Here is a 21,527-nt window from a genome sequence, read left to right on the forward strand (position 1 = left end):
TCCCTTTATAGTTTATTTTTCCAACTGGGAAAGTAAGTCTTATAACTGGACCCTCATTAAGATGATCTTAGAAGGCAGGTTTCATACGGGAACAGAAATAGTTTTCATTTAATGACAAGAGCCACAAATAAATGAAACAGAAGTAGTAAGTGCAGGGGCTGTGAACCCCCCCGAGGAATGAAGTGGATTGCCTACCGCTAAGTACATCCGGGCTGATGTAGGCAGGGCTCCCTCGCTGGTCTTTCAGCAGGTCATCTTCACTCACTAGGTGCTTTCCAAGACAGAAGTTTGTTATGGTAATTCGATGAGTCCTGGGGAGAATCAGAAGGCATCAGTGAACAAGGACCATCATGCCACAAGCCAGAACATGTGAACAGAGGATGTCTACACAGCTTTTTGGGAAGCTTGAAGTGGTGGGCTTATAAATGTGATTATAAGATCAACTCCATCCTGCTGGGAGGGATTCTGCACACGTCAACATGATTTGCAAGATTCTTTTATAGAGGGAGTAGAGAAGCTATTCTACAGCTATGGACGAAGTCTACATCAGACTTGAGTGGCACGTGTGAGCGTGGCTGTGAACACCAGGCTGCTCAAGCAACCTGCCCCCCTTGCAGCCACGCAGCGGACAGCCTCTCACGACACGTCCAACAGCACAGCAGCCGGCAGGGATCAGCAGCACCAGGATTCGCACTTACGTGTTTGCTGACCGCACAGGGTGTCATTGTTAAGAAAATAAGTGTTTCTTTTAACAGCTGATACACTCCCCTACTCTTCCTCGCTACTAAGGGCATCTTCTCCACACAACACATTCTGTAAGCTGAGGGAAGACAGCCTACAGGAAGGACTGCCGTATTTATGCCCCTGTGCACTGATCGCCTACGCCTCTCCAGCAGGGCATTCGGAGGGGATGCTGAGCTACAGGACCTTCGATCAGATTCAGTACAGCCACTTACGTTACCTAAGAATCCCGCAGCAAGCGTCCCATGGCAGTTCTCCCTGGCCTCCAGAACTCTTCCTTACAGGAAGGTGTGCAGAACAGAACACTTAATCAATACCAAAAAATTTAACTATAAAGTATTTCATAAAAGGTGAGAACTGCAGGCACGTGCAATTTCTGTATTAAGATACCCCTACCTCCTCATGGTATTGTCTACCCCAAATTAGGAACTTTTCAAGGAAAAGTATGATCATTACAGAATTAATTACTGCCACATTAAAACTTCCATGTCACTCTGATAATTTAGTTTTTAAACATACAACTTAAAGGACTATGCGGAAAAATACTGTCCAGGAGATTTCTATATTCTTGGAAGTATTACCCATCTACGGTCTGAGAACATGAATTAAACCAGTCAAAGTAACCAAGAAATATTTCCAGCAAATCTAAGAGACAAGCGAAATAAAACCATGTGTGGGCTGGCAATGGAGAGCTAATTATTAAGACAGACAGACTTGTGTTTAAGAAGTGTTAGATTCAACTGTCAAGAGACTTCCCTGGGTGAACAATAAGTTCCGGGATTTGTTAAAGATTCAAAAGACTAAGCGTTCTGAAGGACGCAAAAATGTTCAGGATTGCTTGGTTTTATTTAGTCACTGAAACTTGATCTAATCTGTAATTAAAAAAAAAATCCAACTACTGGACTGCCTACATGGGAGTTTGACCTGGAGAGGCTTCAACGTGTGCATCTCCCAGGGGACAACGTCTGGAGGGTTTTCATTAGCCCAGGAGAGTAACACGCAGGGTTTGGCATTTAGAGTGATACATAGCTAAGCCCTGCTCTCCAGCCAATAGCAAAGACCTGGCTGTCTTTCGTGAGCATGTCTGGAACAGAACAAACATTTCTATCAGTCCAGATGACTGGTCCTCTCCATGGTAATCTATTCTTAAGCTTCACCCACCCTTTCATATGACTCATTGCTTTAGAGGCGACAGGCAGGTTTTCCTTACCAGCTGATGGTCTTGCCAGTAAAAAGCAAGTGTATCACGTAGTACAAAGAATGACTTTGACAAATATGTTGACGCAGCTTCAAATACCTTCCCCCTTACACTTCGCCCAGAACAGGAGGGAAGCTCTGCGAGGACCCTGGAGGCAACAACCTCAGGCTGCCTCTTCCTAGCAAGCAGGAGAATCAAACACGCAAGCAAGAGATAAGAGATTTATCTTACAGCAACTAGCTAGAAACAATCTAGAACAATTTACAGGTGCCCCTGAAAACCACCAGCTGTTGTGGGGAAAACAAAAAGTTCATTTCAATAGGCAAAATCTGTTTGCCTTTGAACAGACTTTGGAGAAAAAGCCAGCTGCGACCACAGCAAGTCTGCACGCTTCGGACAGACTCTAGAAACCTGCAACCCCAAACCCTTCCTTTTTTTTTATTCACTCCACGGAAAATCGGGCAGGATGTGAAAAGACAATGAACCTCACTTGTTCTTAAAATTAGTGCAAAATATTTAGCCTCTACACTAATCTAATTTGAAAGAATACAGCAGAGTATCTGAACTGGAACTAGCTTGCCAATTTAATAACTATATAAACTAAGACGACTACAAACTCCAAGGAGCCCCCAAACCGTGTATGTTATCACGGGCCTCCTCTCGCCTCTGCGCTGAACCCGTGCCCCACTGATGCTGTTTGCTCTGCACAGGGAGGCCTGGCCCTCCGGAGCCTGCACAGCATCCGAGACATGTCAGACATTAGTGTAGTGTAAACCAATAAACCGTGGCTTGCATCAAACCAGCTAATGGGAACAAGGAAGCTATTTCAAGCACAAATACAGATTAGATAGAAGAACGTTGTTTAGGTAAGTATTTTACTGCTAGCAAAAACACAGCAGCGTAGCAGTCAAAGACTTAACACTGCTGGTGATTACAGTACAGACTGCAGAGCTGGGCACTCGTTTAGCATGAAGAGTGAATGATGTGAACAGAGATGCTTAACACTTTAAGAAAAACTTTTTTTTTCTGTTGCAGATTTCTCGATTACTATAATAAATCTACAAAGTCAGAATTTTTACCTCTCTCTCAATGTGTGCTTAAACACAGGCATTTTAACCCCTTAATTCTGCTTCAAGTTACTGTACCTTTTTCAGGAATATAACCCCAGCTGTATTTTTTCCAGTTCTAACAGGTTATTTTATTAATCCCTGAACATCCATGTGGCACAAACAACAGGGAAGCAATCAATTACTTCAATGGAAAAATAAAAGCCAATACAAAAACATGCCAGACTTGTTTAGAACTAGATTACACAGGAGCAGATTATGCCTAAAATGGGTTAAAGAGATCTAAAATGAAACCGTAACTTCTCAGTGCACTGTGAAATTAGAGAGATCCCCAAGCCTTAAAGGGCGCGTAAGCAAACAGCTCCCAGGCATCGCCCGGCAGAGCGGGGCAGCTGGGCACGCGTGGGCCAGCGGAGCACAGCGCGGAGCAGCAGCAGCGCGCAGGTGTAATGCTGCGCCAAGAGCTGCCATAAACCGCTGCACTCTCAAACATCACGAGCACCCACGCTTCAGTGCTCTCAGCATGGTGGAAGAGGACACAGTAACATCTGCTGGTTAGGTAAATGAGCTGTGTCGATGGGCCGAGCTGGGACTGTCACAGCAAGCCAGACGTAAGAGCAGGAAGCAGTGTAATGCTTGCTTGTGTGCGCTTGGGAAGCGATTGCAAATGCAATGTAAGCCTGCTGCTATTTTAAAATGCAGTCAGACCTCAAACTAAAGATGACTGACGTCTACATCGGCTTCAACAAGGGCATCTTATTAAACCTGCAGATTTTAAGCCCTGTGCTATTCACCATATTCTGGAAATTAATATTCTGGAGTTGCTTTTGATTTGAGGTGTCTAATTCCAACAGGTAGAGCTGCAAATACTGGGACATAATTATTCCACACACAGCCTTGGCTAATCCTGCTCAAAACAGACTTGATATTCACTCAGCAGCAGAGTCTGTGCTAAGTTTTTGGGACAAGTGAGAACGCAATGACAGAAGGTCCAACTTCACTGCAGACAGAGAAGCCTCTTTGCAGGGCTCTGCTGGACTCCAGTGCTCCGAACAGCAAGCCAGCTACCCAAGCAAGAGTGCAGGTCCGAGTGCGCATCGGGAAAAGACTGAAGTCAAAAGGTCCTTCGTATCCTTTGGCAAACCTTGAAGCTCACGTTTGCTACTGAAACGACTGGCGACCAGTTTTCTACAGTTTAACTGCAGACAAACCATGGCCTCATTCCCTCAAGGCAATCAAACCCATTCCAACAGGACTGAAAGAGAAGTAACCAGAGATCTGCGTCAGCATCATTTGCTACGAGTGAGTCACACTTCGGTTATGACCCTTTTGGCTGATGCTCTGCTTTTTTGTTTTGTTTTTTTTCCTAGGAACTTAATTTGCACCTCCTACCCCTAGGAAAAGGAGAGGAGCCACATCACCCTCCGTGGCAGGCAGGCATCCACCTTCTCCAGAGTAAGGGGGCAGCCAGGGAAGCGACTGAATTCAAGAGAGATCCTCATTTTCATCTTCTCATTTCCAGATCAGGTGTCCAGTGCTAAATGCACACATTTCCTACTAAAGCCAGGGCACGTCCAAGGTACAGACCTGACCCATCATCAGAGGCCACTAACATTTACATTGCTCAAAGCAACAGTGCTGGTGGCTCTCAGAGTGAAAGCTGGTTCAGGAAGTTCAAGCAATTCCCAACAGATCATAAAAAGCAGTAACGAAAAACGGCTTAGGTTGAAAGCAGAACAACAAACAAAAGCAAACCCAGAAACATCATAAAATAGGCACTAGATGCTGTTACACAGCAAGGAAAAGGGCTAAAATAGCATCTGGAGATAGAACACAGCTGAGCTGACATCATCCAAATGGATTAGTTCAGTTGTCATACTATTACTTAATATCTTCCAAACAGATTCTTCAAATGATTATTCAGAGCAACTATAGTCTGAAGAGCAAGGGCAGCACTGTACACTAGCAGAGATAGAGGAGTTCACAGGTTGCAAATGCCTTGCTTTCCACTGTGCTCCAAATTGAGCCTTCCTTTACTGCCAATTTATTCCCATTACCCCTGTGACCCACCACCACAATCAGCCAGACCCCAGTCTGTCTTGTGCTTAAGCAATCAAAAAGATCTTAGCCATGGAACCTACAATGAACAGAGAAAAGACAAAACATGAAATATTTTAAAGCTGAGAAGAATCAGGGAAATTTTGCTATTGGGACAAAGAACTGTAAAATCAAACAGTTTTGCATTTACTCTGTGGTTTAGAGGGAATCTTGCATGAGAAGCAGTGAAATGCTTTTTATAACTCATGGTAGCATAGATCTGCACTTACCTATGAGTGGCACTTCAAGCTAGTCTGATCAGAGTTCCCCTACATGAGTAACTCTGAAAAGTGCAGTTCAACATCCAAACAGCTCAGCCCCCACAAAGATGTAGGCATCTCAGACATGTTACATCTTTCCTACGCCAACATGCATTATCTTAACCAGATAAAAATGGCAATGAAACGAAGATCTGTTCCATCCCTCTGCAGTCCTAATGAAATAAGTTTGCACCTTCACTGCAATTCCTAGCCACTCTCTAGCCCTACAAAAAACCCAGCTGCTAGTTGCCAAAAGTTGCAAAGTGAAATTTTACAGCCAGAAGTTACCATTACAACCAGCTACACTAACACCTTCTATTATGCAGACCACGGACCACTCAAAATATTAACACTGCCTTCCAGGACACAACCTTCAAAAACCCTCACCCCCAGTGTAAAAATTATTGGTTATTTCAATTTACTCATAAAACATCTGAATCAATACTAGCACCCAAGTATCCATTTGGAGTTAACCCTCAGACTCAATATTCTGAGCACAAATTAATTTAGGCAGCTAAAGCAAACATGAAATAATCATGCAAGGTGAGTTAACAGTTTCTAGTATAGCAAAGAGCATGGAAGACTTCAGGCTCAAATACACCCAGATTCATTCCTTAACATGAAATCTGGATTACTGATTTGGTCTCAATGTCAAAAGACAAATCTTTCTAGTCTTCCCACAGTTTTTGCTCTTAAGGTATCTCTATGAAGATATGACAGTGATGGACACTAGCTGTTAAGGAACAGTTTTTAGAATGCTTAATTGTATGCAACTCTCCGACAACAGAATTTTTCAATTCAATTTCACTAAGACATGCTTACAGAGCTGCTGTTTCCAGATGTTTTTGGCATGCATTTGTTTTAACACTGAATTTTCAGAAGTCAGAATCCAAAAGTAGGTGCTGACCATGAAGTCATTCTAAGTTTGGTGGAGAAGCAAACTATCTAGGTTGGACTCTATTAATTTTTGAGATTAACTCATGCAACTTTGAGCTGAATTTTTTGCTCAGCTTTCTTCTATTTCTCTCATCCTTTTGGTACAGTTGCTCAAACACTGCCTTCAATTGTGCTCCCCATAAAATATCTGCTTAAAGGGAAAACCATAAAGCAAGTGCCAGAACAGCAACTCTCCAGCAGACTTACCTTTTGTTTAGCACCATGTTTCCTAGTTTCAAGTCTCTGTGCACAATATTTTTCTGCAAAATATATCAGTATAACATAAGCAAAAGCACATTTGCTGTATAACTCTAAACTTGATACTTAGCAAAAAACACTAACTCTCCTTTGAAAGCATACTGTCTTCATTCTCAGGCTTAAAAATACAGGTGGGAAATGCTCACCTTCTTAGCCAATTTGGCTTCTTCTAAATACACGCTAAGGAAGACAGGACACAGTTTTTAACCACATAAAAAAGGCAAGATTTAATGATGGTTCGATTAAAAAATAAAAATACAGTATTTGAAGACATTGGCTTTTGGGGTGAAGAACGAGGAAAAAAGTATAATAATGCCCACAGTCTTACATCTAACACAAGAGGACACGTCATAATAATGTAGATTAAGGTTTCTAGTCAGGCTGTATCCTAGGTACTTTGCGTATTTCGTTTTCAAATCTGGCCAGGACAGAATAAGCAGATTTGCTAAACTGGACACACAGACTTGAATGAAATTAATAGGCCTGAAACTTAAGTGTCCAGGCTCAGTAAGACCTCCATATTGAGCATTTCTCAAAAGATATATGCTTAATTGCTCTGTTAAGGAAGGATGGATGTCACTTTTTGCAGGATAAAAGGTCAAACATCAGTAGAATCTATTTTTGTAACAGTAATTCCTAGTTCATTGATCTCAAGCTTGTAGCTTGAGGTTTTAATCTCAAAAATCAATTCTTGCATTGTGATTTATACCACTTCAAAAGGAAACATCTTGAAGTGTTTCTTACATTTGATTAGCCTCTGCTCTCCTCCTCTTCAACCATCCCTTTTTGAGGTTAATACTACTGCAGTTCACCTAATCTGCATTTAGTCCAGCTGGCCTCTCTCCACAGCCAGCCAATGCTATGTTATCATCAGGAAACTCAAGGGGAGGGAAAGGGAAAGCTCTGCTATGGCTTGGTGCGTGAGGTCTTATCTTATGCAGAGCGCTGTTATTGGGAAACAGCTGAAACATCCATCCTTTGTAACATTTCCACTGCCTGCACAAGGAAGATTAAAAAAAACCCTATTATATTAATGTGGGAAAACTGTAAGCCTTCCAGCAGTGAAAGGGATAACAAAGATCTTACCTTATGTAATGCTTCTACCACTCGTACCACATCATAAAATATCACAACCGTCTCTCGCTCACTGAGTCTCTTCTCTTTAATGACATAATGCTGCAGATTGATCAGATCTGCTGTTTTGTCACTGAAATCATGAGCACAGAGACAGTCTAACACAAGACAAATGCGCTTCTTCATTTTTCTGACCATTCTATTGGCTTCTAGATCTTCTATAATTTCACAAGCTCGGTCCTACAGGGAGACAAAGAAATAAGCAATAGTTCTGGGATACTACCTGGACATAAATATATATTTAAGCACAGAGCATTAGAAAATAACTATATGGTAATCTCAAAATAAGCAAATACAGCTATACAGCTTAACCTTTGTCCTGACTTGGGATTTCAAAAATAAGACAAAGTCTCCACTTAAGTCAAAGAAAGTCTATACTGATTGATTATAAATGTGTATATGTCGATAATGATATTGATATATATCTTTAGATAAAGCCTAGGAAAAAAAACTCTGTGGTAGAGAATCTGTGAATACTAGAGACCAGATACACTAACAATAATGAGAAGAATAGAAATCTTAATCAAGACAGAGACTTAGGTGTTCTTTCATAACATTAAACAGGACACAGAGTTGGACATTTGGTTTAAGACATAACATAGATGGCTTCAGGTAAAAAGCCTGTTGACAAAACTTAACCAGCAAGCAAAAAAATACCAATTTCCAAACTGTAACTCCTATCAGCCCATCACACTCCATAAATAGTTCTGAAGGTCTTAACAGCCCTGCAATTCATTCATTCAAGATGATTTTACGTTAATTAGCACATTTACAAGTTTGTTTTAACTTGCTGAAATGGCTTCTTGGCAATTTGTCCTCTCTTACCAAATCATCATAAAACAGATCACAGACTGAAAATCAGAAGTTCAGTTCTAAAAAGAGTGCTTTATTAGCACAAGTTAATTTGCTAGTGAAGCAGCCATTTTCCTCTGTGAAGCAGGGACCCAGCCTAGAGTATCTCTGTTACATAAATTTGAAAGGTCTCAAGTACAAGTATCACAAGAGTTGCCGTTAAACAATGGAAAGGGTGTCAACAGGCATGCTGTCTAGTACCCGTCCCATTTTTGAATCTTCTCACTTTTCACAAATCACAAACCCCCTTCCATCACATTTAACATTCAAAAGCACCTGGCACAAACTTGCTTGTTTGAAGCAGCAGCGATTAATCATGGCTGTGTGCTGGTAATTCTTTGCACGCAAGAACGAGGTCAGCACGAACCGCACATTAAACAAAAGGTGCTCATGCTAATAGCAATTCCTGGCATTCCCCCAGCCTGTATGGTGACCAGCTGTACCTGAAAGAGCCCATGATGATGAACCACTCCTTCCTGATTGTGGAGAAGGGAAAGGAGAGAATACTCTGTGTGCAGCAGCATCTTGCCCTGTCGTTCCTCCTGGGTTTCTATTCCTTTGTCACCCCTTTCTTCTAAGGTCAGAATCTTCAGGAAAAGGGAGAAGACCTTTACAACTCTCAGGAAAACTCAAATGTCCCCAGACCTCCAGCACATTAAGTGTTCACATGTGTGTTTAGCAGCTGAATGTAGTTACTCTAATGTTTATATACTTGCCACAAACCTGTCTGAGCTAACATCTATGCAGAATGCACAGCATGAATTTGATCAATGCACAAAAACACCTTAGGTGGCTTTTTGCAAACATCTCAACTGACTTTTCCTGCTGGTGCTGCCACTATTTTAGGTACACTGGAGTAGGTCAGAAGGGTCCAGGATACCATCGCCTAACCCTGTGAGAACAGCAGCCACAGAGGCCTCGTCTCAGAGGTAATCTTGACACCAGATCTACGCCTGGCAGAACCGCTCCGTGAGGGGAAGTTTAAGCAGACATTCCTCGAGCGCACCGCTCCAGCCTACAAACTCCCTACTGCAAGCAGTTCAGTCAAGAGAGCAAAAGTTAAGAGGTCTGAAGATTTGCAACCCTTGCATTGTGCTTACCTTTAGCTGATAAAAGTCATCTGTCCCATCCTTTCTTGCCAAACACTGAACAATGCTTGGCACAGGGGAGTTACCTAAACGTGGACCTAACAGCACAAAGCAAAAACAGACTTGTTTTCCTTTAAGCAACAATGACTAATTCCGTGTTACATCAGTATTTAAGCGTCATGCAGTTTACATTAGTTTAAAACAAGTTCCTTTTTTTTCAGGAGACTAAGTGTCTTTCCATAATTTGTACTTATCTAAAGAAAACAAAAAATATTGAATTCTGAAACCTTTCTGGACAAGGTTTCATTTGTTCACTGCAAAGAAATTTAACAAAAAAAATGCACACTGTCCAGTTGTTTTTAAAAATACAAACTTCTACATGCCTAAGCCATATGGCTTTTGCATTCACCAGCAACACCCATGGCAAAGAACTATTACCAAACCTCTGAACCTAACTGCCACCTCTGCAGGAACTGCTCAGATACACAGATTAGTCCAAATTTTAAGTTAACATCCGGTCTCTACAACCCACTTTAAACCAATCCATTTCTAATTGATTATCCACTGTTTTTCACCTGTGTAGTTCATCATGTTTTCAGCACTTTATATAACCAGTCCCAACCTAACAATTCTCAAAAGCTAGCACAGTGGTCTTGTCCCGCCACGTAACCCTAGTCATGCCACACTGTATTACTAAGTTGTCTACATAGTGATTTTATAGTATATTCCAGTGAAGTGGGATTGAACGTATCCCTAGAGCTCTAACTAACAAGCCCCTGAATTAACTTACTTTTAAACAAAGTTTAAAAATGTAGTTTAAGGGGGGGGGGAGTAAAAAACAAGGGCTCACATTCATGTTAAATGCCATGTCTGCCTTCCTAAATTAGTATTTCAAACCTCCTAGGTACAGAAGCTCTGAGTAATGCTGCTTTGTTAACATTAGATGAATTTCACTCTGATGTAAGTACCTAAATTACACATCTGCTTTGTCTCATTCTATTATTTCTCTTATTTTCAGTTTTGTAATCAGTGGCTTTCTACCTCAAAAACTGAAGATGAAGAAAACCTTCCCTGCTTACCTAGGATAAAAGGGCCTGCTCTCTTGGCATTATTTCCAGAAATCCCTGTACAAAGAGCTTTTGCCTTAGCGGATGTTTCCCCAGCTCCTCTGTCTGATGCTCGCCGCTTCATCCTTGGCTCTTGAAAGAGAGAGAAGATCACATTTTGATGAGCAACTGAGTTAATTTCCTTATACTATCCCTTATTTTGTACTGGAAGGCTTTCACTTACTGATGCATTTGTGTCTCTGCCTACTTGTGTTTCTACAGAAAAAGCTACAGCTCATTTATTGATAGATCTATTGGGGGGCTGGAGGCTTAATACCTTTTTGAAGGTATAAAGTTAGCCTCACTATTCAAAGCAATGTTTGTCTGTGAATCAACTGTTTTAGGAGAGTGGGAACAAGTCAAAACAATTAAAGCTTGTTTCACAGCAAAAAACAAGTTTGCAAATTAACATATTCCAAAAAACTCTGAAAGCAAATACCTGAATTATCCCTTACTATAGATACCCAATTCTGACTCAGCCTATGCAATTTTGTGGAGATCATTCACAAAGGACTTCACACGAGGCACTCCAGGCAGCTTGCGCACAGGATAACTCAGAAGGCACAAGTCTGTATGAACAGTATCTTTCACCTTTTCCAGCAAGCACACAGGGAAGGGCACAGAAAATGTAAACGTGTTTGTTAGTTACTCTGAGATTTAGCTAATTTAACAATGATTTTTCAAAAATGCATTTTAATCTTAGAATACAGTCTCTCCTCCCTGGTACCTCTTTAGGCTATCACCTTTTAAGCACTTCTTCATCCCTCTACACCCAATGCAGCTGGACTGAGTTGAATGCATGAAACCAGAGTCCAATATGTAACACTTTCTTACTTCAGTTTCCATGTGCAGAAAGTGATGCTTTGTTTAGGTTTAAAACAATACTACCTGCCCTTAATGGATATTCTAATGAAAGGAAACACTGGTATCAGTATGCGGGCTCTCCTGTACAATTACTGCATGCAAAGAACACTTTAATCTATCAGAGAAGTATCTCATGCTTTGCACCAAAATATTTTTTCAAAGTCCACACATATCACTACAGTTCTATGGCATGAACAGCTAAAAGCATAAGTAATTTCTCCTTAGTGAAGGTTAATCTGATTTCGAACATGCAGGAGCCTTCTGCTGCTCAGAACTAAAGAGAATTTGAGTAGGTTACTGCAGAACCAGTACTTAAAGGCCAAATAAATTCATGTCTCAGTCACTAAAACACCTCTTCCCCAAAGAAAAGTCTTGTTTCATTTCAACAGAAAGAGAACCTCTTATGTTTGCTGAAAAGCTATCCTTCACACACAGCACGTTTACTGCAAGCATAAATCAGCTCCAGCAGCAAACTGAAGTTGTTTCTCATACACCTCCTTTTCACCTTTATATCTTGGAAACTAAATATCAAAGACTCACAAATACCTAGCCCTAAACACTCCAATGTTTCAATTAAAAAAAAAAAATAGGCACAGATCCACTTTCTTACTCTTAGCAAGTCAAAACCAAGCCCTGGTAATTCTCCCTAAAATGTCCCTACAACAGACTGGAAAAATACTGTCTGTTGTACTATTTTGTTTAAGAAAAAAGAGAAAGAAAAAAAAAGCCTGTGTTTCACAAAGTAAAGACAGATAAATCACCATGCTTTGAATACAGTTGGGAAGTTTACCCTCCAGCAGTTCCACCCTTTCTGTGGACACAACAGTGATCTCATTGCATCAATTTATCCAGCAGCATCTGTCACCAAGATCAGCAGAAATAGCAAAAGACGTAAGGTGAGAAGTCTTAACAGCAGACTTCACATCCATGCACTACCGTATTCTCTCAACAGTTCAGATCTTTGAAAGAAAAAGTATTATCAGGGCCAATTAGTTAAACAGAACAAAATCCGGAGCTCCATATGCTCCTTGTTCTGTTCATTCTGCATCCCTGACCTAATATTTGAGTGTGCTTTACAGAAGTCTCCATTTCTTGCAACATAATCATTCCTGCTGGAAACATATGAGTAAGATTTCCACTGGAGAAACCTCACTGCACAGAAACTCTGAGATAATAACTGTTGTGCAATCTGAGCTGTATAGGAATCTATGGTGCAAACAGCGTTATCGTAAACAAAATAATCTGAGGACTCACGTAGTTCAGCATCAACTGTATCTTTACTCTTCTTCCAAACTAGGTTTTCCAACGTCTCAGGAGACAGGAGGCATCACCTTGGAGAAGGCTGGATGGTCGAAAGGTCGAGGACTCTGTAACGTGAAATGAGATACACTTGATGCTGTGGTTCTGGATTATCCTTGATTACGATAACGTGGTATGCACCAAAACTGCAGCTTGAAACATCTGTGTTTATTTTGGCTTAGAAGAGGCCTCAAGCTCCTGATCTCACATGAGAGAATGAAAAGTGCCTTGAAGTTTGGTCAAAGAGTCACAGATGCACGGCCACGCACAGCAAGACAGATACAAGCACCAAGGATCTCCAACAGCATTTTGTGAAGTGAGATGGACCTTTGGAATGGAAAGAAACGTGATCTCCATTTTAACCTTCATCACATGGTACAAAGCTTGACTGCTTTTAACCGCATTTTAAATAAGGCATGACTGGTAATTTGGATATAACAGAATCTTCAGCACTAGAAGCAATTTTTAATCACTGTCCAAGTTAATGCTTACAAGTCTGGACTTCAGACAATTTCTGCAAAGGGCAAAAAATACACCGAGTGTTATTCTTATCAAGTCCCCACGGCAATTTGTATTTGCCTCCCCCCTTCTTTTTAATCAAACTAATCCTACTCAAATTCCGTGCTGCTTAACAGTTCATCAGGTCCCATGTGAAAGGATGGATTCAATTTATGATTTCCATCAGACGCCCTAGGATTGAATCTATACCAAATACTTCAAGTTCAACTCATAGATATTGCATATGCTACATATTCATTAATCCAACTGTTTTCATTTACCAGTATTCAGTTATATCATCAATTGAAAAAAGCAGAAGGAACATTTGGGACATGGGAGCCAAACTTCCAACATCAGCCAAAATAAAATACAGTATTATAGCTTGGTACTGGGAAATCTGTAAAGACTGTTCAGTACTTATTTCAAAAAACATCTTTAAGTTATTAGTACTTTGATGAACAGCGATCGAAGACATGGCTCTAGGTAGTAGGACCGCACAGCGCCTAGCCGTCGTCGCGCAGACCCGTGCCAGAGGGGCTGTGCCGGAGCCAAGGCAGCCTGCTCACCCACGGGCACCGTCTCGCCAGCGTTCACTGTGAGCTGTCTCAGCGCACAGCGAGAGCGGAGGTACCTCGACCCTACCTCTGCCAAAAGGACATCCAGCAATTTAAATACCAGAGCCCCATTGCAAAATTCCTGTAAGAGTAAGCATGTAAAACACTAACACAAATGAGTACTGAGCTATTAAAGACAATTCTGTTCAGTCAGTGCCATTCACCCCACTTTCTGCCCATTTTCACCGATCCTCCCTGCTCGGTCTCTGCTGTTTGGGTTGAATCTCAAGGCAGTGAGGACAGCCGGTGTAGCAGCCTCCCCAACCCCTAAGGGACCCCGAGTAGCCTCCGGAGCTACTTCCAACCCAGGGTTTACCCTCGCGCACGCTTCAGGCTGCAGCTCCTTTAAGAACGGAACGAAAGAAAGTTGGATGCAGGAAAGCCCCAGAGCAAGGGGAAGAAAACCAAGGGCAGCTGCTGTGAGAAAACAGGATCCCTTTCCCTTTTCTGCATGTTGTGTAACCCTGATTAGAGCAAGGATATTGGTCAAAGGCCATGGATTTCATCGTGAAAGCCGTCTCCAAAACTACAGGCCATCCACTATGCATAGGTCTAAAAACAACAATATTTTGAAACAGGCTTTAAGGATCTTCAACCACTTTAAATTAGGAGAAGATGGGGCAAAAGGAGAACTGGGGTGTCACCCAACAGCCCAGCTCTTCGGCGGGAGCTGCCTGGGGCTGGCATGCCTGCTCCGGGTGCCTCCTTCAGCCTCCAGTCCCGCCGCTCCCACTCCCCCAGGTCCTCCGCCATACCTGGCACCGGCACGGTGGGGAAGAGCACGACCCACAGCAGCTTCCTGCCCCTCGACATCCGGGGTCTCCGGCGGGCCCTCGCTCCTCGCCTCAGCCCAGGCCCCTTGCTCTGCCCACGCAGCCTTCCCCGCCATCCCGGGCTCCTGCTGTTTGGAGCCTCGGAGCTGCAGCCCGGCTCCTCTCCCCAGGGCTCAGCCGTCGCTCGCCGGGGCAAGGAGAGCAGCCACCATCACGTGCAGATGTCAGTCACTCTCTTTATTCCCTCTGGTCCCCCAGACCCTCTTTTGATGGCCTAGCTGTTTGGCTGCTGACTGCTTCAGCACGCCTCTGCAGCCGACCTGGCCTCCCCGCTCTCCAGCGCTGCGGTTAAGTCCCGGCGCAGGGCTCTTCTGCCGGTTTTTGTCAGAGGGAGACCAGGGAGGCCACCACGTGACTCCTGCCAGCGGCCCGCTCTAGGTGACGGTGTCCTGCCCGCCCGAGAGGGCACTGAAGCTGGAAACGCAACTGCACGGCTTTTCCTGAAACCACTGTTTGTTCAAGTTGCATCATCCTCCATCAAAGCCAAGCAAACAAAACACTGTCGTCCCCCCCGTCCCCCCGGCAACCCCGCAGTGCAGGAGATCGCCCGTCCCTACCCAGCCAGCAGGTGTTTGCTACACGCAAATCCACTTCACCCCGCCTTGAGCAGGGCTGACGTAAAGCTCCCATTTCAAGGGGTTTCGCTGCTGCAAGTGCTTGCAACATGAAGCTGGTGTTAGCTCACATGCCAATAACCGAATTATGTCCTGGAAGCACAAGCTTTAAAGAAGTTTTAGGGGGAAAAGAAAAATAGGCCGGCTTAAAATTACTCCCCAGCTGTAAATGGAAACACCAGGCCAGCCCCACGGCTACCCTTATCGCTCAGACCTGGGAGCGGGAGCAGCAGGGAGACGAGAATCCCAACCCGTGAGCAACGCAGGAAAGCGCTCTGCCGTCCCTCCCGCCGGCTGGGCCTCCCGGGGTCCGCGGCCTCCCGGCAAACAATCCCGGCCTCCCGGACGAGCGCGGCCGCCGGCACCAGCGCGCCCTCGCTCACGCGCCGCTGGAGAGAAGCGGGGAACATCGCCGCTCCGCCGCTAACCAGCCCAAAGAGCCAGCGAGCTGCTCCTTTACGCAGCCAAGCCCCTTCCCAGGGCAGGCTTCCTCGAAGCACGCGGGCGAGGGGATTACTGCATCGCACAAGGATTTCCTCCTCAGACACAATGCACGGGGCGAACGAGCAGTAAGCGGAGCCTCGCGCGCAAATTGGTCACACCGAAAACTGCAGCATACGTCTGAATTTTAAAATAGAGCTAAGCTGAGATTTCAGAGTACGTTTATACGAGAGGTTACTAGCCTTCCTAATGGTGGAAAACGTGCCTCCCAAATTCACACAGCAACGTGACAGTCTACAGGCAACCGCAGAGCTAGACAGATTGGATTTTCCAACTCTTCGGACTCCAGAAAGGTTCACTTTTAACATGAGCAGGGTCAATCTCAAGAGACAGCATCCAACATTTCTCAAAATAACTAGAAGGAAAACACGTATCCTTTAAAACACTCCAATCTAGGGACAGGACCATTAGATATGAATGCGGTGAGCTCCTAAAAAGCCCTCCTCCCCTTCCGCCAAGAAACCCCAACTGTACAAGCTCAATTTAAGCCACCCCCGTTCCCAGTTCCACCATCTGTAACACAAATGATCTTGCTCACAGAGACAATGAAACTACAAGGCTAGCAGGAGAATTCCTTACATAAGGTTTTAGCACGACACATACAATATATCAAAAGTGTCTAAAGCTTCTTGCTGTGCTACGACATTAATGGAAGCATTAAAAGATATCACAGCTAGGTCTCTCCAAAATTACGCAGCCTAAGGAAATTGTCTAATTCCATGAATTTTTGCATGCTGTTCCAGTGACCAGCGCAGGAACAAAGGAAAACAAGAGCAGAGGAAACAACCTCCTCCATCTCCAATTAAATAACAAGCGGGTCCTGCAGTCCAGGAGCCGCTGCTAATGGGTGGAGCAGAAAAAAAAGAGCATCTTCGGGGAGTCAGTAAGACTACTCTGCACCTCAAACTAGTTCAGACACTGGAACAGCTGAGTCTGACCTCACTGATGCTTTCTGTTGCTTTATCTTGCAGTAATGGGACAAAACCAAGATAGTCTATGTTTAAGCATATTTTTACCTTCGTACTTTAGTGTGATGACTGCTGATTCCAAGAAAAGACCTATTCCGTTCCTACAAATGATGATCTTTGAAAGTGAGGGAACTGGATGAGTTAATAGCTAGGAAACACTGACTACTCTGAGATAGTAACAGCTAATGAAGCCCACCAGTTTTGCTAGAATTCAAAGGCTATAGGAGATGAAGCATCTTCAGAAAGGAATTTACACTCATTAAAGAAAATAAAGAAAAAATATCACCTCCAGAAGCCACAGTAACTCAAGCAGCAGTGCGAAGACAGCCAACAAAGAGCTGAACTGGTGAACGCTCTCTCACATCGGTTCTGCCTCACACAGCTGACACGATCCCCTGAACGCCCGAAACCTGCGCGTCACTTCTGCACCGGGAGCACCGAAGGTGGAACAAGACAGGCCAGCGTTTGCGTTCCGAGCGCGGCTGCCAGACCGCCGACTTAAACGTGCACAGGACGAATGAATCACCTCTCCCTGGAGACTCCTGGCGGCTACAATTTGTCATCGAACCCAAAACGTCAGCTAAAGAAACAGAAAGGAAGAGGCACCGCAGCGAGAACTGCCAACGCTCCTTCTCAAACCTCTTGCTGTCGCGCTGCTCAGGGAAGTGCAGTATTTCACCCTGTATATTCATGAAGCATCGATCTCCCATTCCCTGCAGGGAAAGACCCGTCACCTAATACAGGATTTTTGCCCAGCTTTCTTTTTTGGGAGGGAAATGCTGTAACACTGCTCACAGTTCTGCTTGACAATACAGCTCTTCCAGCCTGCTCTTGAACATGAGGTTAAGGCAGAGGAACCCGAGCTTTGGTCTCTGACACTTGGATGAACTCTCGTGACTAGTGCTCCAGCGCGCATTGCTGTGCATCCTCGGGAAAGCGTTCACCTTAGCTCCTCCTCGCCCAGCGCCGCTGGTTAGGAGCTGATCTGTCCAACCGCTTGCTGCTCCCTGTGCATCAGCATCGAGTTTTTGCAGAAAGTGTTTAACTCTCCATCATTAGATGGGCTGAAAACTTTCTCCTCAAAAATAAGATCAAAACAGACTGCATATTTCTATCATAAATTCTGCAGAGTTGGCACAAAGGTTATTCTTCTGTTTGTGCCTTCCAATCTCCTATCAACCTTTTATTACAGGCCTCAGTGCAAGCCTGAGCTTTTATAAAAGTCTAAGCTAAAAAAATTGGTTCAATGAGCAGGATGAAGCTACATCTTTTACCATCCAAGTAGTTTACTAGACAATATTTAATCAGTCATATTTAATCAATGTTCATATCTGTTTTTAATGTGGCTTATGGCAAATTCCAGCTCATGCAAAGTGATATTGGACAGGACCTAAAAATCTTGATGAATGCTAATATTAAGTGAGTAAAACCTTGAGTATGATCTGACTTCTCAGCACAGGAACACACAGCAACAAACAGGTTAAGATCATTGTGAGAAAAAAGCAATGCCACAAAGTGTTGCCACACACCTTCCCCAGGCGTACCCAGCTTGAGACATCTCCGAGCAGTCATCAGCTCTTCCAGATAAAGAGGCAAGATTCCCATTTGAAAAGCTTCCCTAAAACCAGGTGGAGTTCAAATCAAATCAGCCCTGATGAGGAGTTATTCACTCTGGGATTACAGGAAAGTTTTGTCACGCAGATCCAAAACAAACCAGGCATGACAGAACAGGGAGGCTCCTCCTCGCGCACCGGTCCAGCTCCTGCACTGGGGAGAGCGCTCGCAGCAGGACACGCGCAGCCGGTATAGATCTCCTCAAAAAAGGGAGAAGAAATCAAACAGACTTTCCTTCCACATGACGACAGCACTTTGGTAGATTCGCTATACAGAGCATTACTTTTCACAGATCTGAAACACTAGAAGCTCTGCAAATCATAAAAGCAAAATAAAACGTCGCAAAATAAAAGCCCATCAGAGAATTCAAAGAGCCAACAGGACAAAACCGATCATTACTCAGGACTACTTAACCTGCAGGGAACCCATGTATCTCCCTGCAAGCCCCTCTGGGGAACAAAGCCGTCTTCAAAACACGGAAGAGCCTAAACCCAGAAAGTTTTGGAAATTTGCAGAGACTCGTCGAAGCTTCTCCCCTAACTAATTGAAAAGGTAGCCCAGAATTGCGAGACAGGAGTTTCTCCAACTAAAAGAAGAGAACAAAGAACCCAGACTTGCCAGCATGGCACAGGAGACCGAGGCACCACTGGCTACAATATGGAGACATCTCTTAAATCAAACTCTCAGATCTCAGGAAGTGAGCCGTGCTTCACAGGCTGGAAGACAAGAACTCCAGCAGCCCCTGCCAAACTCACCTACCAGAAAAACTCTTTCCTGATCCCAACCGGTCGTTTAGTTTAATCCTGGGTGTGTGAACAAGACACAGCCAGCCCTTGAGAGAACATACTGCCAGAAGGGATCCCAATACACCTTGCCCACATCCCATGTCCAGCTGCAGCCAAACTCCATCTTCTCAGAGACAAAAAACCTCCTGAGGCCAAACCATGCATCAAGGAAAGGAAATTCCTTTCTGGCCCCCACAGGCAGGCAGGGGAAATTCTGAAGCACAGGATTCCAGTCACGTAATTACAGCACAGATACACAACAAGCTAGTCTTTCTTTAAACCCTTCTGATACATCAACACATGAGATAGCCAAGGACTCATCTCTGGGAGTTCCCTATTTGGTTACATAATCACCAACTTAAGCTTAACTCTTTCATGCTGAAGTGTGGGACACATCTATAAGGCTTTCCAGCCACCAGAAAACAAAACAAAACGAAACAGTGCTCCCAGAAGGGCATAAAATCTCACTGCAGAGGCCATCCGGAGCGTGACACAACACAGGAGAACTGGAAACGAAACTTTGGCTTTCTTGAAGTACCAGAAAAAGACTGCGCTGCTCTCTCAAGAGCAGATCATGTCGTACGGAGTTCTCGACCTTGGGCTGCTGCTCACACAGAGCTCCCATGAAGTCATGTAGCCATTAGCTTTGAAATCACCATCACGTAAGACATTTATTGCACTAGACTTTATTTTTCATTTACAGCTGAAGTTACCATGTATGTTTAGCATTCTGTAAGTTCACTGCAGCAGGACTTGCTTCGCATGGACAAAGATCACTGCATGACTCACGCACATGCTGACACTTTTTCTTTATGTCGAGACGTGCTTGCTGGTTTTAAATATAATCTACTCTTATAGCCCTAACTAGACAGAAAAGAAATCAAGTTATCTACACGGTTAATTCATACTACCACGCTAATGGTACTACCATACCTATCATAAAAGCATATTTGATATAAATACCACAAGATCAAAAAGGAATTTACCCCACTGACAAGAAAAGACTATTTCCTATGGAAAATTGTAATAGGCACAGAGCTTCGTCCAGTCTAGCAAGAGCTCCCAGCTGGAGAGCTCACAGACAAGAGACAAAACGTAGAAATCCAGAGCATCACCAAGTTCCTGCAAACACAGATAACACTTCCCTTATTAGACTAAACGCAATGGGCGGTTCAGGCAAAATCAATAGGGTTGTCCTTAATCAAACAGCAGCTAAGTGCCTACGAGGCTTCCCTCCCCGTGGTTTTGAAAGGAGATGATTCTTCAATATCCCGAGCAGCTGAACGCGAGGGTGCTTTTAAGTAATGTGATTATGTGACCAAGTCATCAGGGCAGACGTCACGGAGAAACAATAAAAGGATGCAGCACAAACACTCCAGCATCAGGGAAACACCTCCTCCATCCAACTGCTACAGACTGGGGACTTTTCGCTAACAGGACATTAGTGGAAGTTCTTTAGAAGAGGACACCAGAAAGTAAACGCTACTTCGGTTTACACACCTGAGTCCCGCTCCAGCAGCTGCCGAGACCTGTCACCCAGGAGGATACACGTTTTGTAAGCAAACAAACCACCCTCTCCACACACACAAACAAACAAACTTGCAAACAAACAACCAGCCCCCTCCACACAAAACAGGCCATCAGAGTCAGCAGCTCAGGCTAACAGGGCAGCAAGAACCACCTTGTCTGTGCGTCATTCAGCACCCTCAATGCCAGTGCTGAGTATCCAGCCAGGGCTGCTGACAAGGCTTTACCTACAATGACAAAATTCAGGTCACCAAGCCTTTACTGACTGCAGGAACGATGAAAACTAGATCAGACTGGACACTGATGCAAAGCCAAAGACTGTAGTAGACAAACACCCTTTTCACTTCAAGGAATGGGGAACTTATTGGCACAAAATGATACCACTGGTTTTTCTTAGTCTTGATCTTACTTATGCACCATGGATCTGCCCTGTCCCTCAGGTTAAACTTCACCTCTGCTACGTGCACACTGCAAACCTGCCCCTCCGCCTGACCTCGGCACAAGCTGGAGCACCCAACTAACACCCCTCCTGCCACGGAGGGACCTGGGCCCCCCGCAGCAGCAAGGAGCCGGAGACCCAGCTCGCTCGGCCCCGCCATACCCGCCTCTGCTGAGAAACCTCAGCTCCGATGCTCACTCCTACTTCACTGCCTCCTTCCTGACATCAGGCTGT

General features: G+C 44.1%; 1 protein-coding gene across 3 annotated transcripts in view; it reads right to left on the minus strand.

The window, feature by feature from the left end:
- Positions 1 to 21,527, minus strand: part of STK40 (serine/threonine kinase 40) — a 31,326-nt gene that overhangs the window by 8,385 nt on the left and 1,414 nt on the right. The window contains exons 1-8 of one of the 3 annotated variants that reach the window (XM_064525257.1): positions 17,215 to 17,233; positions 12,856 to 12,968; positions 10,711 to 10,830; positions 9,644 to 9,729; positions 8,987 to 9,130; positions 7,644 to 7,871; positions 6,507 to 6,559; positions 196 to 311 (exon numbers count right to left, since the gene is read on the minus strand). In XM_064525257.1, coding sequence (XP_064381327.1) covers positions 196 to 311; positions 6,507 to 6,559; positions 7,644 to 7,871; positions 8,987 to 9,130; positions 9,644 to 9,729; positions 10,711 to 10,822 — 739 coding nt within the window. In that variant the 5' untranslated portion in view covers positions 10,823 to 10,830; positions 12,856 to 12,968; positions 17,215 to 17,233. Of the gene's footprint in view, positions 1 to 195; positions 312 to 6,506; positions 6,560 to 7,643; positions 7,872 to 8,986; positions 9,131 to 9,643; positions 9,730 to 10,710; positions 10,831 to 12,855; positions 12,969 to 17,214; positions 17,234 to 21,527 lie in introns of those variants that run through there. The other 2 variants (XM_026103678.2, XM_064525256.1) reach the window with 2 other exon arrangements.

This window comes from Dromaius novaehollandiae, chromosome 23 (assembly GCF_036370855.1).
Source record: "Dromaius novaehollandiae isolate bDroNov1 chromosome 23, bDroNov1.hap1, whole genome shotgun sequence".
Classification (NCBI taxonomy): domain Eukaryota; kingdom Metazoa; phylum Chordata; class Aves; order Casuariiformes; family Dromaiidae; genus Dromaius; species Dromaius novaehollandiae.